At 38.5% G+C, this 18,969-nt stretch overlaps 1 protein-coding gene across 1 annotated transcript in view; it reads left to right on the top strand.

The window, feature by feature from the left end:
* The window catches only part of DOCK7 (dedicator of cytokinesis 7), a 228,751-nt gene that overhangs the window by 105,861 nt on the left and 103,921 nt on the right, over positions 1-18,969 (top strand). Inside the window, exon 18 of the mRNA XM_037743095.1 lies at positions 1,232-1,333. Coding sequence (XP_037599023.1) covers positions 1,232-1,333 — 102 coding nt within the window. The remainder of the gene's footprint in view (positions 1-1,231; positions 1,334-18,969) is intronic.

Below are 18,969 nucleotides of genomic sequence, written 5' to 3' on the forward strand. Positions count from 1 at the left end.
CACTTGGGTGTTGGTCCTGATTACTGGGTGCATACCCAACAGTATAATATAAATATAATAGATCCACAGGCTTTTCAGAAGAGAATGATTTTAATATAAAATGAATAAAAGAGACTGTTGGAAAAGAAAAGCCTTGAGTATTTTTCAGAATTATGATTGCCAGCCTGGACAACATGGTGAAACCCCATCTCTACCAGAAATACAAAAATTAGCCAGTCGTGGTGGTGTGCACCTGTGATCCCAGCTGCTAGGGAGGCTGAGATGGGAGGATTGCTTGAGCCTGGGAGGCAGAGGTTGCAGTGAGCCGAGATCGTGCCACTGCACTCTGGCCTGAGTGACAGAGTGAGACCCTGTCTCAAAAAAAAGAAAATTATTATGATTGAATTGCAAAGATAAACCTAAGATGAAGGACATTGTAGTATGGTATCATAAAATTCTGTCAGAAAAATTTTGCTTTCAGCCAAAAGAAAAAAACCAACATTTGATTATTTTTGTGTCTTGCAGTTTGTGACATGAGTTTTTCTGTAACTGTAAGAAAATAAATTTATTATCATACTTTTTGTTTCCAGCATTCCCGTCTAATCAATTATTTCTTTCACTGTTTACATTGAAATGATCATCTCAGTTTTAAAATTGATTTACTTTATGGCTTTTTCCTAAGACTGACTTTTCACATCTAGATTTTAATATTGCATGGTTAGTAATAATCATGTTTTGGGGATATCCTTCTTAGTAAAATTTCATGGCTAGATGTGGTGGCTCATGCCTGTTATCCCAGCACTTTGGGAAGCTGAGGTGGGTGGATCACGAGGTCAGGAGTTCAGGACCAGCCTGGCCAACACGGTGAAACCCTGTCTCTACTGAAGATACAAAAAATAGCCACGCGTGGTGGCACTCTCCTGTAATCCCAGCTACTCGGGATGCTGAGGCAGGAGAATTGCTTGAACCCAGGAGGTGGAGGTTGCAGTGAGCCAAGATTGCACCATTGCATGCCAGCCTGGGTGACAGGGAGACATCGTCAAAAAAAAAAAAAAAAAAAATACATTAGGGAAGCTTCTTTTTAGAGGAATTATGAAGGCCTACTATTATTATTACTTATATAATTAAATCCCTTAATGTTTGATGATACGAGACAAATTTTGCTTGTACCCAGTTCTTAAAACTTACCTTCTAAGTAATTATTTTTATGGCAAACATATTTAAAATAAAATTGTTTATTTTCATTTAAAAGTGGATACCAATGCTTCAGAATGGACGGTTGAAGACTGGCCAGTTTTGCTTACCAGTCTCATTGGAAAAACCACCACAGGCTTATTCTGTACTGTCTCCTGAGGTCAGTATCTCCTATGTTGACATTCTCCAGATTGAATGAAATGGGTTTTTTACTATAAAGATGTTTTTACCAAACAAACTCTTGCCATTTCTTCTACTTTAAAGTTTATAGATGAAGAAGGAAAAGCATTTTCCCCAGTGATTAAAATTCTTTTACATAAAATAGAAGGTTTTATTCTGTCTTTTTAAAAAAGTATATTCATTTTAAAACCAAAATAATACATGAAATGTAAACTTAAAAGGTGAATTTGGAGAATTTTCATACTGTAACATGAGAAACTTCTTTAAATAAATGAATATATATGTATTTTTAAAGTAGACGACATTTCACTAAAAGACTGGAAGAAGAAAAACAGATTTAAATTAATTTTTAAGAATCTTTTTGTAATTGATGATTATGTGAATGAAAACAAAGTAGCTGTGAACCTGTCATACAAGAGGTATTGGCAACTTCGATGATTACATATGTGATTTGAAAGGCTTGTAACACAAACATTGGGAAAAATCTCAATCAAGAATCAATGCCCACTGTTCATAAAACCAAAGTTCCTCTTGAGAGCATTATTACGCAGTGGTAGTCAATGTCTCTTAATGATTTTGAATATAACTGCTGGTAAATGTTACTCTAAAATATGTCTTGTGAATATTTTCTTAGTGCCATTTGCTTTCAGAATACAATTCAAAATGTATTCACAAATAAATTTGTGTTTATTTTTTAAAAGCAATTCAAGGCTATTGCTCTTATCTCATTTCTCACTGTTCTTTCACTCACTCTGCCCTAGCCACATAGCATAGAGCCTCTGCTGTTCCTCACACATGAAAAGTGCATTTCCATCTCAGGCCCTTTGCTCTTCCCTCTGCTGGCAGTGCTCTGTCACAAACCCTGCTTCTTCATTTTACTCAGACCTCCGCTCAAATACCACCTCGCCAAGGAAGTTGCCTGATTATTCTAAGTAGCAGCCTCTCCCACTTTATATCTTTATCTTTCTTCATACCAATTATCATTGACTTTATATTTAAATTTTTTTTGTTTATTTATTCTCTATAGAGTGTAAACGCTTTGATGATAGAGACTTTGTCTTACTCATTGCTGTCTACAAGTATTTAGAACAGCACTTGGCACATCATAGACACTCAATATATACGTATTAGATTAATGGATAAAGACACTAGAGTAAGAAATATGACTCTTCCCTCCTCCCAATCTTTTATTCATTTTTCCAGTGACACATCTTTTCAGTGATGACTTTTTCGTGTGACTTTGTTATACAGAAAGATGGCCTTCTGTCAGAGAGCATTATGTTTCAAAGGAGATGTTTCAAAAGAACATATATTTTTGTTGAAGTTAAGGATTTGTTTTTACTTAATTGCGGTGCAAGTTTAGCTTTCTAAAGGGAGACTAATGATTTTCTTCTAGCTACCATACTATATATGCTCATAGATCAAAAATGTGGTGATAATTTGGATTTCACTATAGACGTATAATACAGCCGCCTGTTATGCGAAATGTGAAATAAGCCATCTGATTAAGAGCTAAAACTTTGTAAACAGGTGACCCTTAAACAACATGGCAGTAAGGAGTACCATTCCTCCTCCCTAGCATGCACTTGAAAATCCACATAACTTTTGTCTCCCTAAAAACTTAACTACTAATATAATAGCTTGCTGCTGACTGAAAGCCTTACCAGTAACATAAACAGTTAATTAAACATGTATTTTTCATGTTAAATGTACTATATACTGTATTCTTAAAGTGATATAGAGAAAAGAAAATGTTCTCAAGAACATCATAAGGCACAGAAAATATATTTACTATCACTAAGTAGAAGTGGATCATCATAAAGGTCTTCATCCTCATTGTCTTCATGTGGGATAGGTTGTGGAGGAGGGAGAGGAGGGATTGGTCTTGCTATCTTAGAGGTGGCAGAGGTGGAAGGGGAAGCAGGCACACATGGTGTAACTTTGCAGAAATACATCATAATTTCTGTCTGACATTTTTGCTTATTCATTTCTCTAAAAATGTTTCTAGAGCCTGGTGCAGTGGCACACCTATAATCCCAGCTTCTCGAGTAGATCACTTGAGCTCAGGAATTCAGGGCTGTACTTTGCTGTGATCGTGCCTTTGAATAGGCAGTGCCCTCAAGCCTAGGCAACATAGCAAGACCCCATCTCTTTAAAAAAAAAAAAAGTGTTTCTGGCGGGGTGTGGTAGCTCATGCCTGTAATCCCAGCACTTTGGGAGGTTGAGGCACACGGATCACCTGAGGTCAGGAGTTCGAGAACAGCCTAGCTAACATAGCAAAAACCCATCTCTGCTAAAAATACAAAAAATTAGCCATGCTTGATGGTGGGCGCCTCTAATCCCAACTACTCAAGAGGCTGAGGCACAAGAATTGCTTGAACCTGGGAGGCAGAAGTTGCAGTGAGCTGAGATCATGCCACTGCACTCCAGCCTGGGCGACAGAGTGAGACTCCATGTCAACTGAAAAAAACAAAAGTTTCTCTGTGGTGCCAATCTTTCCATTATTTGTTTTAGTTTCAGTGCCCTTAGCATAGATGGGTCTATGTTTTAAAAGAAGTCAAAAGCAGTCTTGAATAACACTTTTTCCAGGTTGTGTTATGTCACTTTGTTTTCTGTCACTGTTTCTTCTATGTTTTCTGCCTCAGTGTCTGGCACTGGTTTGGAAACAGTCATCTCCATCGAGTCATCTTCTATTAATTCATGGTCTGGCGTCTATGAACTTGTGAATTTCTCCTTGGATATCTTTACCTTTCACCTTTTTTTTTTTTTTCCCTTTTTGCCGTATCCACAGTTTATTACATGATTTTCTTGATGGGCTCTGTCACAAAGTTTGTGAAATCATGACAGCCTCTGGACACAGTTTTCTTCAGCAAGAATTTATTGTTTCGGGCTTGATGGCTTAAATATATATATATATATATATATATATATATATATATTATTGCACTTTAGGTTCTGGGGTACATTTGCAGAACATGCAGGATTGTTGCATACGTACATAGATGGCAATGTGGTTTGCTGCCTCCATCCCCTCGTCACCTATATCTGGCATTTCTCCCCATGTTATCCCTCCCCAACTTTCCTACCCCCACTGTCCCTCCTCTATTCCACCCCAACAGACCCTAGCGGGTGATGCTCCCCTCCCTGTGTCCATGTGTTCTTATTGCTCAACACCTGTCTATGAGTCAGGACATGCGCTGTTTGATTTTCTGTTCTTGTGTCAGTTTGCTGAGAATTATGGTTTCCATATTTATCCATGTACCTACAAAGGACACAAACTCATTGTTTTTTATGGCTGCATAGTATTCCATGGTGCATATGTGCCACATTTTCCTTGTCCAGTCTATCATCGATGGGCATTTGGGTTGGTTCCAGGTCTTTGCTATTGTAAAAAGTACTGCAATGAACATATATGTGCATGGTGTCTTTATAATAGAACAATGTATAATCCTTTGGATATATCCTTAGTAATGGGATTGCTGGGTCAAATGGAATTTCTATTTCTAGGTCCTTGAGGAATCGCCACGCTATCTTCCACAATGGTTAAACTAATTTATACTCCCACCAGCAGTGTAAAAGTGTTCCTATTTCTCCCCATCCTCTCCAGCATCTGTTGTCTCCAGATTTTTTAACGATCGCCATTCTAACTGGTGTGAGATGGTATCTCAATGTGGTTTTGATTTGCATTTCTCTAATGACCAGTGATGATGAGCATTTTTTCATATGTTTGTTGGCCTCATATATGTCTTCTTTTGAAAAGTGTCTGTTCATGTCCTTTGCCCACTTTTGAATGGGGTTGTTTTTTTCTTGTAAATCTGTTTTAGTTCTTTGTAGCTTCTAGATATTAGCCCTTTGTGAGATGGGTAGATTGCAAAAATATTTTCCCATTCTGTTGGTTGCCGGTTCACTCTAATGATTGTTTCTTTTACTGTACAGAAGCTCTGGAGTTTAATTAGATCCTGTTTGTCTATTTTGGCTTTTGTTGCCAATGCTTTGGTGTTGTAGTCATGAAGTCCTTGCCTATGTCTATGTCCTAAATAGTTTTGCCTAGGTTTTCTTCTAGGGTTTTTATGGTGTTAGGTCTTATGTTTAAGTCTTTAATCCATCTGGAGTTAATTTTAGTGTAAGGTGTCAGGAAGGGGTCCAGTTTCTGCTTTCTGCACATGGCTAGCCAGTTTTCCCAACACCATTTATTAAACAGGGAATCCTTTCCCCATTGCTTGTTTTTGTGAGGTTTGTCAAAGATCAGATGGATGTAGATGTGTGGCATTGCCTCTGAGGCCTCTGTTCTATTCCATTGGTCTATATCTCTGTTTTGGTACCGGTACCATGCTGTTTTGATTACTGTAGCCTTGTAGTATAGCTTGAAGTCAGGTAGCGTAATGCCTCCTGCTTTGTTCTTTTTGCTTAGAATTGACTTGGCTATGCGAGCTCTCTTTTTGTTCCATCTGAAGTTTAAGGTGATTTTTTCTAGTTCTGTGAAGAGGGTCATAGGTAGCTTGGTGGGGATAGCATTGAATCCATAAATTACTTTGGGCAGCATGGCCTTTTCACAATATTGATTCTTTCTAACCATGAGCACAGAATGTTTTTCCATCTGTTTATGTCCTCTCTTATTTTCTTGATCAGTGGTTTGTAGTTCTCCTTTAAGAGATCCTTTACAATCTTTGTTAGTTAGTTAGTATTCCTAGGTGTTTTATTCTCTTTGTAGCAATTGTGAATGGCAGTTCGTTCTTGATTTGGCTCTCTTTAAGTCTGTTATTGGTGTATAAGAATGCTTGTGATTTCTGCACATTGATTTTGTATCCTGAGACTTTGCTGAAATTGCTTATCAGCTTCAGGAGATTTTGGGCTGAGACAGTGGGGTCTTCTAAATATACAATCATGTCATCTGCAAATAGAGACAGTTTGACTTCCTCCTTTCCTGATCGAATACCCTTTATTTCCTTTTCTTGCCTGATTGCTCTGGCTAGACTTCCAATACTATATTGAATAGGAGTGGTGAGAGAGGGCATCCTTTTGTGGTGCCAGATTTCAAAGGGAATGCTTCTGGTTTTTACCCGTTCAGTATGATACTGGCTATGGGTTTGAAATAAATAGCTTTTATTATTTTGAGATACGTTCCATCGATACCTCGTTTATTGAGAGTTTTTAGCATAAAGGGTTGTTGAATTTTGTCGAAGGCCTTCTCTGCATATGTTGAGATAATAATGTGGTTGTTGTTTCTGTTTATGTGGTGGATTACATTTATACACTTGAGTATGTTTAACCGGCCTTGCATCCCTGGGATGAAGCCTACTTGATTGTGATGGATAAGCTTTTTGATGTGCTATTGCAATCAGTTTGCCAGTATTTTATTAAAGATTTTTGCATCTATGTTCATCATGTATATTGGCCTGAAGTTTTCTGTTTTTGTTGAGTCTCTGCTGAGTTTTGGTATCAGGATGATGTTGGTATCATAAAATGATTTGGGAAGGATTCCCTCTTTTTGGATTGTTTGGAATAGTTTCAGAAGGAGTGGTACCAGCTCCTCTTTGTATGTGTGGTAGAATTCGGCTGTGAACCCATATAGACTTGAGCTTTCTTTGGTTGGTAGGCTATTAATTGCTGCCTCAACTTCAGCCCTTGTTATTGGTCTATTCAGGGTTTCCACTTCTGCCTGCTTTAGGCTTGGGAGGGTGCAAGTGTCCAGGAATTTCACCATTTCTTCCAGGTTTACTGGTTTGTGTGCATAGAGTTGTTTGTAGTAATCTCTGATGGTAGTTTGTATTTCTGTGGAATTGGTGGTGATATCCCCTTTATCGTTTTTTATTGCATCTATGTGATTCTTTTCTCTTTTTTATTAATCTGGCTAGCGATCTGTCTATTTTATTGATCTTTTCAAAAAACCAGCTCCTGGATTTATTGATATTTTTGAAGGGTTTTTTTCTGTCTCTATCTCCTTCAGTTCTGCTCTGATCTTAGTTATTTCTTGTCTTCTGCTAGCTTTTGAGTTTTTTTGATCTTGCTCCTCTAGCTCTTTCAATTTTGATGATAGGGTGTCGATCTTAGATCTTTCCTTGCTTCTCATGTGTGCCTTTATTGCTATAAATTTTCCTCTAGACACTGCTTTAAATGTGTCCCAGAGATTCTGGTATGTTGTGTGTTCATTCTCGTTGGTTTCAAAGAACATCTTTATTTCTGCCTTCATTTTATTGTTTATCCAGTCAACATTCAAGAGCCAGTTGACTGCTCAGTTTCCATGAAGTTGTGTGGTTTCGTGTTAGTTTCTTAATTCTGAGTTCTAATTTGATTGCACTGTGGTCTGAGAGACTGTTTGTTATGGTTTCCATTATTTAGCATTTCCTGATGAGTGATTTACTTCAATTATATGGTCAGTTTTAGAGTAGGTGTGATGTGGTGCTGAGAAGAATGTATATTCTGTGGATTTCAGGTGAAGAGTTCTGTAGATGTCTATTAGGTTTGCTTGGTCCAGATCTGAGTTCCAGTCCTGGATATCCTTGTTAATTTTCTGTCTCATTGATGTAATATTGACAGTGGAGTTTTAAAGCCTCCCACTATTACTGTGTGGGAGTCTAAGTCTCTTTGTAGGTCATTAAGAAGTATCTGGGCGCTTCTGTATTGGGTGCGTATATATTTAGGATCGTTAGCTCTTCTTGTTGCATTGATCCTTTTACCATTATGTAATGCCCTTCTTTATCTCTTTTGATCTTTGCTGGTTTAAAGTCTATTTTATCAGAGACTGGGATTGCAACTCCTGCTTTTTTTTTGTTCTGTATTTGCTTGGTAAATCTTCCTCCATCCCTTTATTTTGAGCCTATGTGTGTCCTTGCATGTGAGATGTGTTTCCTGGATACAGCACACTGATAGGTTTTTGACTTTTTATCCAATTTGCCAGTCTGTGTCTTTTGATTGGGACATTTAGCCCATTTACATTTAAGGTTAATGTTGTTATATGTGAATATGATCCTGCCATTTTGATGCTAGCTGGTTGTTTTGCCCCTTATTTGATGCAGTTTCTTCATTGTGTCAATGCTGTTTACCATTTGGTACATTTTTGGAGTGACTGGTACTGGTTGTTCCTTTCTATGTTTCGTGCTTCTTTCAGAGCTCTTGTTAGGCTGGTATGGTGGTGATGAAATCTCTTAGCAATTGCTTTTTCATAAAAGCAATTTTATTATAAAAGGATTTTATTTCTCCTTTGCTTATGAAGCTTAGTTTGCCTGGATATGAAATTCCAGGTTGAAAGTTCTTTTATTTTATGGATGTTGAATATTGGCCCCAACTCTCTTCTGGCTTGTAGTGTTTTTGCTGAGAGATCCACTGTGCGTCTGATGGGCTTCCCTTTGTGGGTAACCCGATCTTTCTCTCTGGCTGTCCTTAGCATTTTTTCCTTCATTTCAACCCTGGTAAATCTGACGATTATGTGCCTTGGGGTTACTCTTCTTGAGGAATATCTTTGTGGTGTTCTCTGTGTTTCCTGGACTTGAATGTTGGCCTGCCTTGCTATGTTGGGGAAGTTCTCATGGATATTATCCTGAAAAGTGTTTTCCAGCTTGGATTCATTTTCTCTGTCACATTCAGGTGCACCTATCAAACGTACACGAGACAGTCTGTCCCTTATAGGAGCTCAAGTGCTGAGCTTTGAGCTCCATTGTTCCATTCAGAGCTGCTGGGCGGGTGCGTTTACGTCTGCTGCAGTGGAACTTATAACCGCCTTTTTTTCCCAGGTTCTCTGTCCTGGGAAGGTGGGGCTTTATTTATAAATTCCTGATGTGCTGCTGCCTTTTTTCAGAGCTGCCCTGCCCAGCAAGGAGGTAGCCAAGTCACAGCCTGCCAGCAGAGGCATTGCTGAGCTGCCATTGGCTCCGCCCAGCTGCTGTGTGAACTTTCTTGAGGTTTTGTTTATAGATGTGTAGTTAGAACTGCCTTGGTAATTGTGGTCTGCCTCTGTAATGGCGAACTGCCTTGGTAATGGAGGATTGCCGCAGTAATGGTGGACTGCCTCGGCAATGGCGGAATGCCTCAGTAGTGGTGGACTGCCTTGGTAATGGCAGGCACCTTTCTCCCAACAGAACTGTACCATCCGGGTCTAGCTGTTCTTGCTGTGAAACTGTCAGTCCAGAGCGTTTCCAATTGCTGGTCTTTGTGAGGGTGGGACCTGCCAAGCCAGATCACTTGGCTTCCTGTTTCAGCCCCCTTTTTCTCAGTTGAATAGGCAGCTGTGTATCTCAGGCGTTCCAGGTGCCAGTTGAAATGGCTGCCCAGATTTGTGTGAGTTTTTGTGCAGAAACCTGCTGCACCAGCTGAAACAGCCGTGCTGGAAACCTGTGGTGGTTTTCAGCCCGGGAATCTCCTGGTCTGTGAGCAGTAATAACTCGTTTTTATGAGGAAATACAGCGATCACTGAACCTCTGCGTTGTTCTCGCTGGCAACTGCACTCTAGAGCTGTTCCTGTTTGGCCATCTTGGATCACTCCCTGCCCCCTTTTTTTGTTGTTGAGATGGAGTCTCGCCCTGTTGCTCGGCTGGAGTGCAATGGCTCCATCTCGTCTCATGGCAAGCTTCCCCTCCCAGGTTTAAGCAGTTCTCTGCCTCAGCCTCTCTAGTAGCTGGGATTACAGGCACCCGCCACCAAGCCTGGCTATTTTTTTTTGTATTTTTTAGTAGAGACAGGGTTTCACCATATTGGCCAGGCTGGTCTTGAACTCCTGACCTTTTGATTCACACACCTCGTCCTCCCAAAGTGCTGGGATCACAGGCGTGAGCCACTGTGCCCAGCCACGTGATGGCCTTTTTGGCTTTTATGCTTTTGTTATAAAATGATAGCATCTTCAGTGGTATAATCCTTTTAAACTTTTATGATGTTCTATTTATTGGGGTTCTATTCATAGCATTCACACTCCTTTGCATTGAGTACCATGTGTGATGAATCTTAAAGATACTTAAAACCCCCAGTCTAGAGGCTGAATTAGAAATACAGCATTTGGGAGCAAGTAGAAGCCTCTGATGCCTTCTGTGTTGAACTCATTGGTTTCTGGGTGGCCAGTGGCATTGTCTCGTATCAAAAGAAAGAACTTCAAAATGCAGTCCCTTACTGCCAAGGTACTTCCTGACTCATTCCCTATTCCATACTCTTCTTACTTGTAACTGTATAAAATAAGCATTTAAAAAGTTGTGGTAAAAGTGCTTGGTGTGGTAACTCATACCTATAATCCCAGTGCTTTGGAAGGCTAAGGTGGAGGATTGCTTGAGGCCAAGAGTTTGAGTTGACAGTGAGCTGTGATTGCACCAGTGCACTCCAGCCTGGGTGAGTGAACAAGAACCTATCTCTTCAAAAGAATTAAATAAAAATAGTGTGGTAAAAATATATGTAACATAAAATTTATTATTTTAAGGGTACATTTCTGTAGCATTAAGTATATTCAGTGTCCTGAAAGCAAGCCTTTTAAAACTACTTTTAAAATGAAGTATTTGTATGCCAAAATACTACATTATTTACTTTATGAATTTAACAAAAAGGTTATCACGTGGCATGTAATCCTCTGGGACTTGGGTTTTTTCATTCAGTATCATATTACTAAGATTTAGTGTTTTTGGTATATGTAGTTCTTACTTCATTCACTTTCACTGCTTTATAATATTATTCAGTTCTTGCCTCTTTGAAATCCATTCTAACAATATAAACAAAGCAATTTTAAAATTAAAATTAGATGGTTTCATTATATTGCTTATGATCAAATAAAAACATTTCTTTGGCTTTTTCTTGCATGTAGACATAATTCAAGTATTTTTTCCCATCACCTACAAATTTCTGAATGATTTGGTCTTTTCCACTTCTCCAACATCATCTTCTACAAGTGTTACTACATCCCTTTCTCTCTGCACTGACAGCTTCTTCCAAGCTTTTTTCTGCCTCCAGCCCTTTGAATTTTCTTCCTTTTCTTGATTTTGACATAGCTTTATTCAAATTGTAGACACAGCAGCATCTCCTCAAAAAGATATTTTTCTCACTGCATGAATTTGTAATCCCTCTGTCCTCCATGCTGCTGGTACACTCTGTTTCTTAATTCAGTTTTATTTACTTAAAAACATAGCAGCAATTGAACTCTGTGTTTAGGTAATTGTGTAGGAATAATTTAAATCTTTATGTACCAAATTTAGCAATGTTAGCTCTCAGAAGGGGTGTGGGATTGTGAAAGGATTTTTGTTATTTTTAAAAAATCCATATGCTTTTAAATGGCAATATATCATAATCTTCTAGGGCTTCAGTCCTGGCTAAACAGTTAATTGTGTGACCCTGGGTACATTTCTTAATCTCTCTGCTATGGAGCAGATTGTGTTTCTACTCAAAAATCGTATGTTAAAGCCTAACCCTCAATGTGAGGGCATTTGGAGATGGAGTCTTTGGGAGGGAGTTGGGTTCAGACAAAGTTATAAGGGTGGGGCCTTCACGATATGATTTGTGCCCTTGTAAGAAGAGACCAAGAGAGCTTGACATCCCCAGTGTGTGTATATAAGCAAGAAGGTGGCCATCCACAACCCAGGGTGAGAGCCCTCACAAGAAAGTGACCATGGTGTCACCTTGATCTTGGATTTCTAGTTTCCAGAACAGTGGGAAAATAAATTTCTGTTGTTTAAGCCATGCCGTCTATTATATTTTGTTATGCAACCTGAGCTGATGAATGCAGACTTTGGTACCAGGAAGTGGGGTGCTACTGTAATGTATTAGTCCAAATAAAGACATACCCAAGACTGGGAAGAAAAGGAGGTTTAATTGGACTTATGGTTTCACATGGCTAGGGAGGCCTCAGAATCATTACAGGAGGTGAAGAGTACTTCTTACATGGTGGCAGCAAGAGAAAGTGGAATCCCCTGATAAAACCATCAGATCTCATGAGACTTATTCACTACCACAAGAACACTATGGGGGAAACCACCCCCATGATTCAAATTATCTCCCACCAGTTCCTCCCACAACGTGGGAATTATGGGAGTACAGTTCAAGATGAGCTTTGGGTGGGGACATGGAGCCAAACCATCTCATGTAACAAATACCTAAAATTATGGAAGTGACTTTGGAACTGAGTAATGGGTAGAGGATGGGATAGTTTAGGTACATGGTAGAAATAAGGACATTCAGGGCAATTCTGGTGAGATCTCATATAGAAATGAGGAACATGTTATTCAAAACTAGAGGAAAAGTGAGTGTTGTAACAAAGTGGCAAAGAACTTGGCTAAACTGTGTTCTGATGTTTTGTGGAAGATAGAACATGTGCTATTTGGATATTTTGCTGAAGAACTTTCCAAAGATGTTGAAGGTGCAGCTTGGTTCCTCTTGACTTGTTACAGAAAATATGATAGGAGAGAGTTGAATTAAATAAGGAACGTTAAAGGAACCAGAACTTGAAGATTTAGAATATTTTAGCCCATCCACATTACAGAAATGAGAAAGCATGCTCTGAAGAGAACACCAAGGGCATTGCTGGACTGTCACCTGATAAAGAGTTTATGGAATTATACAAGCTGAAGCACTGCCAGTTTCAACTGAAGGGGAAGGAGATGAGGTGAAATGAAGGAAGAATGTCGGACTTTTTGGATTTGACAGGATAATAGAGCTATTCAGCTGTAAACATGTACTGTTCTTCAAAAAGAGGAGAAAATGACCCTGAAGGTGATTCAGAGATCATCAGGCCCATTGCCTTGGTTTCAACAGGCCAACAACCTCTGCCTGGAGCCTTAGGGGCAGAATCATTTGGCAGAGGCTTGGGGGCAGACCCCTGCTTATCAGAGCTCTGGGGGTAGACCCACCCTAGACCTGTGGGGATGTTGATGTTGTCCCAGTGATCCCAGAGGCAGAGCATCAAGCCAAAGAGTATAATTAATTAGACACCTGAAATAAATCCAAACATATACAGACAACTAATTTTCAACAAGGGCACCAAGAGGATGTGATGAAGAAAGGATAGTCTCTTCAATAAATAATGCTGGGAAAACTAGATTTCCACCTGCCAAGGAATGAAATTGGACTCTTATCTTATACCATTACATAAAAATCAACTCAAAATGGAAAAAAGACCTAAACATAAGACCTGAAACAATAAAACTTTTAGAAGAGAACACAGGGGAAAAAATCCTTGGCATGGCCTTGGCAATGGTTTTTAGGATATCACACCAAAAATTCAGGGTACAAAGGCAAAAATAAAATAAATAAATGAAATGAAATCAAACTGAAAAGCTTCTGTACAGCAAAAGAAATAATCAACAAAATGAAACAGCAGTCTATGAATTGGGAAAAAATATTTGAAAACAATATGCCTGTTATGAGGTTAATATCCAAATGTTACAAAGAACTCATATAATTCGGTAGTAGAAAAACAATAAACTGATTTTAAAATGGGCAAAAGACCTGAATGTACTTTCTCCAAAGAAGACAAAAATGGCCAGGAGGTATATGAAAAAGTGCCCGACATCATTCATCATTAGGGAAATGCAAATCAAAACCACTATGCAGTATTACCTTTCATACATTATTGTGGCCGTTATCAAAATGTCAAGAGATAACAAATGTTGATGAGAGTGTGAAAAAAAAAGAGAACCCTTGTACATTATTGGTAGAAATATGGATTGATGCAGTTATCTTGGAAAACAGTATGGAGGTCCTAAAGAAAAATAGAACTACCCTATGACTCAGCAATCCTCTTCTGGACAAATACTCAAAGGAAATAAAATCACTTTATTATAAAGATACCTGCACTTCCAGGTGTATTGCAGCATTATTCACAATAGCAAAGATATGGAAACAGCCTAAGTGTCCAACTGATCAGTGGTTCATTTTAACTGCTTAGGAATAAAAAATTTAAAAAATTGTTATATAGAGACAAATTATTTTATATATATAGTTATATATAGTGATTCTGTGTATGCTTATGTAGAAATTGTTTTTTTAATACACACACACACACACACACACACACACATACAAACACACAAAATGGAGTATCAGTCAGTTTTAAAAAACAGATTTTGCCATTAGACACAGTATGGACGAACATGGAGGACATTATACTAAGAGAAATAAGCTAGACATAGAAATAAATACTGAATGATCTCACTCAGCATGAGGACTGTAGTTAATAAAATTGCACTGTATTTGATATCCTTGCTACATGAGCAGATTTTACCTGCTCTTGCCAAGTAAGCCAACTGTGAAATTATGGATATATTAATTTGCTTAACTATAGTAACCATTTTACTGTCTGTATCTCATAACATTATGGTGTATACCTTAAACATATATAGTATATTTAAAAAACAAAAACCAATATCATTTGAGATTGAAGAGTTAATGGACTTAAGAGCCAATTCCTTGTTAGATTTTGGACTTTCTTGGAACCTATCACCTCTTCTTTCTTTCCTCTTTATCCCTTTTGGAATGAGAATGTCTATCCCATCCTGTCTCACCATTGTATTTGGGAAGACAGGGTTATAACTTCTCTGGTTTCACAGTTTTCAGCTGGAGGGGAATTTTGCATTGGAGTGAATTTTTATACCTCAAGTCTCACCCATATCTGATTTAGGTGATATTTAGGTGAGACTTTTGACTTGAGAGTTGATCCTGGGATGAGTTAAGACATTTGGGGCTGGAATGGATGTATTTTTCATGCAAGGAAATAGCATTGGTGGAGAGTGGCAGAGTGCTGTGAATTGAATTGTATGCCCCCAAAATTCATATGTTAAAGCCCTAACCCCCAGTGTGATGGTATTTGGAGTTAGGGCTTTTGGGAGTTAATTAGGTTTAAACAAGGTAATTAAATTTATGAGGGTGATATCCTGATAATGGGATTAGTGCCCTTGTAAGAAGAGACCAGAGAACTTGACATCCCTCATCCCCCACCAGTGTGGGGATATAAGCAAGAAGTTGGCCATCTGCAACCCAGGGTGAGAGCCCTCACCAGAAACTGACCATGCTGGCACCTTGATCTTGGACTTTCAGTCTCAAGAACTGTGAGAAAATAAGTATCTGCTGTTTAAGTCACCTGTTTATGGTACTTTGTTGTGGCAGCGTGAGGTGACTAAGACACTTTTTGTGCCTCAATTTTTTCATCTGTAAAATGAGAATAATTAAGACTTACAGTTACTGGTTGTATTGATGATTGAATGATATAATAACATGGAGAGCATTTAAATAGTGCCGGGCACTTGGACAGTGCTACAGAAGGGTTTGCTACTATTACACCATTGCTATTAACATTGCTTAGAGTATTTTAAGATAACATTTTTCACTTTAGCATGAACCGAAATTATCTAGAGGGTTTGTTGTAACACTGATTGTTGAACCTTATTTCCTGAGTTTTTGTGACAGTAGATCTAGATCGGGGCTTGAGTATTTACATGTCTAACAGTTTTCAGATGATGTCTGTGCTGCTGATTCTCAGATCAAACTTCAAGAACTCTAATTTTTTATTTAAGTTCTGGGCTACATGTGCAGGATGTGCAGATTTGTTACATAGGTAAATATGTGCCATGGCGGTTTGCTGCACCTATCAACCCATCACCTAAGTATTAAGCCCAGCATGCATTAACTGTTTTTCCTGATACTCTCCCTTCCTTCACACTCCCCGCAACGACAGGCCCCAGTGTGTATTGTTTCCCTCCCTGTGTCCATGTGTTCTTATTATTCAGCTCCCACTTACGAGTGAGAACATGCAATGTTTGGTTTTCTGTTCCTGCATTAGTTTGCAGAGGATAATGGCTTCCAGCTCCATCCATGTTCCTGCAGAGAATGTGATCTCATTCCTTTTTATTGCTACATAGTATTTCATGGTGTGTATGTACCAGTTTTCTTTATCCAGTCTATCGTTGATGGGCATTTGGGTTGATTCCATGTCTTTGCTATTGTGAATAGTGCTGCAGTGAACATACACGTGCATGTGTCTTTATAATAGAATGATTTCTGTTCCTTTGGGTATATACCCAGTAATGGGATTCCTGGGTCAAATGGTATTTCTGATTCTAGATCTTTGAGGAATCTCCATACTGTCTTCCACAATGATTAAACTAATTTACACTCCCACCAACAGTATGAAAGTGTTCCTGTCTCTCTACAGCCTCACCAGCATCTGTTATTTCTTGACTTTTTAATAATCACTATTCTGACTGGTGTGAGATGGTATCTCATTGTGGTTTTGATTTGCATTTCTCTGATGATCAGTGATATTGAGCTTTTTTTCATGTTTGTTGGTCACATGAGTATCTTCTTTTGAAACGTTTCTCATTATGTCCTTTGCCCACTCTTTAATGTTGTTTTTTTTTCTTGTAAATTTGTTTAAGTCCCTTGTAGACTCTGGATATTAGACCTTTATCAGATGGATAGGTTGCAAAATTTTTCTTCCATCCTGTAGGCTGTCTGTTCACTCTGATGATAGTTTTTTTTGCAGTGCAGAAGCTCTTTAGTTTAATTAGACCCCGTTTGTCAATTTTGGCTTTTGCAATTGTTTTTAATGTTTTTGCCATGAAATCTTTGCTTGTGCCTATGTCCTGAATGGTATTGCCTAGATTTTCTTCTAGGGTTTTTATAGTTTTTGGGTTTTACATTTAAGTCTTTAATCATCTTGAGTTAATTTTTGTATAAGATGTAAAGAAGGGGTCTAGTTTCAATTTTCTACATATGGCTAGCCAGTTTTTGCAGCACCGTTTATTAAACAGGGAATCATTTCCCCATTGCTTGTTTCTGTCAGGTTTGTTGAAGATCAGATTGTTGTAGGTGTGTGGTCTTATTTCTAAATTCTCTGTTCTGTTCCATTGGTCTGTGTGTCTGTTTTTGTACTAGTACCATGCTGTTTTGGTTACTCTACCCTTGTAATATAGTTTGAAGTTGGGTAATGTGATGCCTTCATGTTCTTTTTGTTTAGAATTGTCTTGGCTATATGGGCCCTTTTTTGATTCCATATAATTTTTAAAATAGTTTTTTTTTCTTCTAATTCTGTGAAAAATGTAAATGGTAGTTTAATGGGAATAGCATTGAATATATAAATTACTTTGGGCATTATGGCCATTTCCATGATACTGATTCTTCCTATCCATGAACATGAAACATTTTTCCATTTGTTTGTGTCCTCTCTGATTTCCTTGAGCAGTGGTTTGTAGTTCTCCCTGAAGAGGTCCTTTACTTTTCTTGTTAACTGTGTTCCCAGGTATTTCATTGTCTTTGTAGCAGTTATGAACAGAAGTTCATTCATCATTTGGCTCTCTGCTTGTCTGTTGTTGGTGTATCAGAATGCTTGTGATTTTTACACATTGATTTTGTATCCTGAGACTTTGCTAAACTTACTTATCAGTTTAAGAAGCCTTTGGGCTGAGAGTGTGCGGTTTTCTAGATATAGGATCATGTCATCTGCAAACCAAGACAATTTGACTTCCTTTCTTTTTATGTAAATACCTTTATTTCTTTCTCTTGCCTGATTGCCTGGCCAGAACTTCTAATATTACATTGAATAGAAATGGTGGTTGGGCTGGTAGCTCACACTTATAGTCCCAGCACTTTAGGAGGCCAAAGCAGGCAGATCAGAAATTCGAGACCAGCCTGGCCAACATAGTGAAACCCTGTCTCTACCAAAAATACAAAAATTAGCCAGATGTGGTGGTATGCACCTCTAATCCCAACTTCTAGGGAGGCTGAGGTGGAAGAATCACTTGAACCCAGGAGGCGGAGGTTGCAGTGAGCTGAGGTTGCACCACTGCACTCCAGCCTGGGTGACAGAGTGAGACTCTGTTTCAACAACAACAAAAAAGAGAGTGGTGAGAAAAGGCATCCTTGTTTTGTGCCAGTCTTCAAGGGGAATGCTTTCAGCTTTTGCCTGTTCAATATGATATTGACTGTGGGTTTGTCATAAATGGCTTTTGTTATTCTGAGGTGTGTTCCTTCAATACCTAGTTTATTGAGAGTTTTTAACATGAAGGGATATTGGATTTTATCAAAAGCCTTTTCTGTGCCTATTGAGGTAATAATGTAGTTTTTGTCTTTAGTTCTGTTTATGTGATGGATTATGTTTTTTGATTTGTGTATGTTGAACCAGCCTGGCATCTCAGGGATGAAGCCGACTTGGTGGTAGTGGATAAGCTTTTTGACTTGCTGCTGGATTTGGTTTGCCAGTATTTTATTGAGGCTTTTTGCATCAGGGTTATTGGCCTGAAGGCTTCTTTTTTGTTTGATCTTTGCTAGGGTTTGGTGTTAGGATGATGCTGACCTCATAAAATGAGTTAGGGAGGAGTCTCCTTTTTAGTTGTTTGGAATAGTTTTGGAAGAAATGTCACCAGCTCTCTTTGTATCTCTGGTAGAATTCAGCTGTAAATCTGTCTGATCCTGGGCTTTTCTTGCTTGGTAGATTATTTATTACTCCCTCAACTTTATAACTCGTTGTTAGTTTACTCACTGACTCAACTTCCTGGTTCAGTCTTGAGGGGATGTATGTGTCCAGGAATTTATCTGTTTCTTCTAGATTTTCTAACTTATTTGCAGATAAGTGTTTGTAGTATTCTCTGATGGTCATTTGTATTTCTGTGGGGTCAGTGGTGATGTCCACTTTATCTTTTTTTGTTGTGTCTATTTGATTCT

Source organism: Cebus imitator, unplaced genomic scaffold (assembly GCF_001604975.1).
Source record: "Cebus imitator isolate Cc_AM_T3 unplaced genomic scaffold, Cebus_imitator-1.0 Scaffold135, whole genome shotgun sequence".
Classification (NCBI taxonomy): Eukaryota; Metazoa; Chordata; class Mammalia; order Primates; family Cebidae; genus Cebus; species Cebus imitator.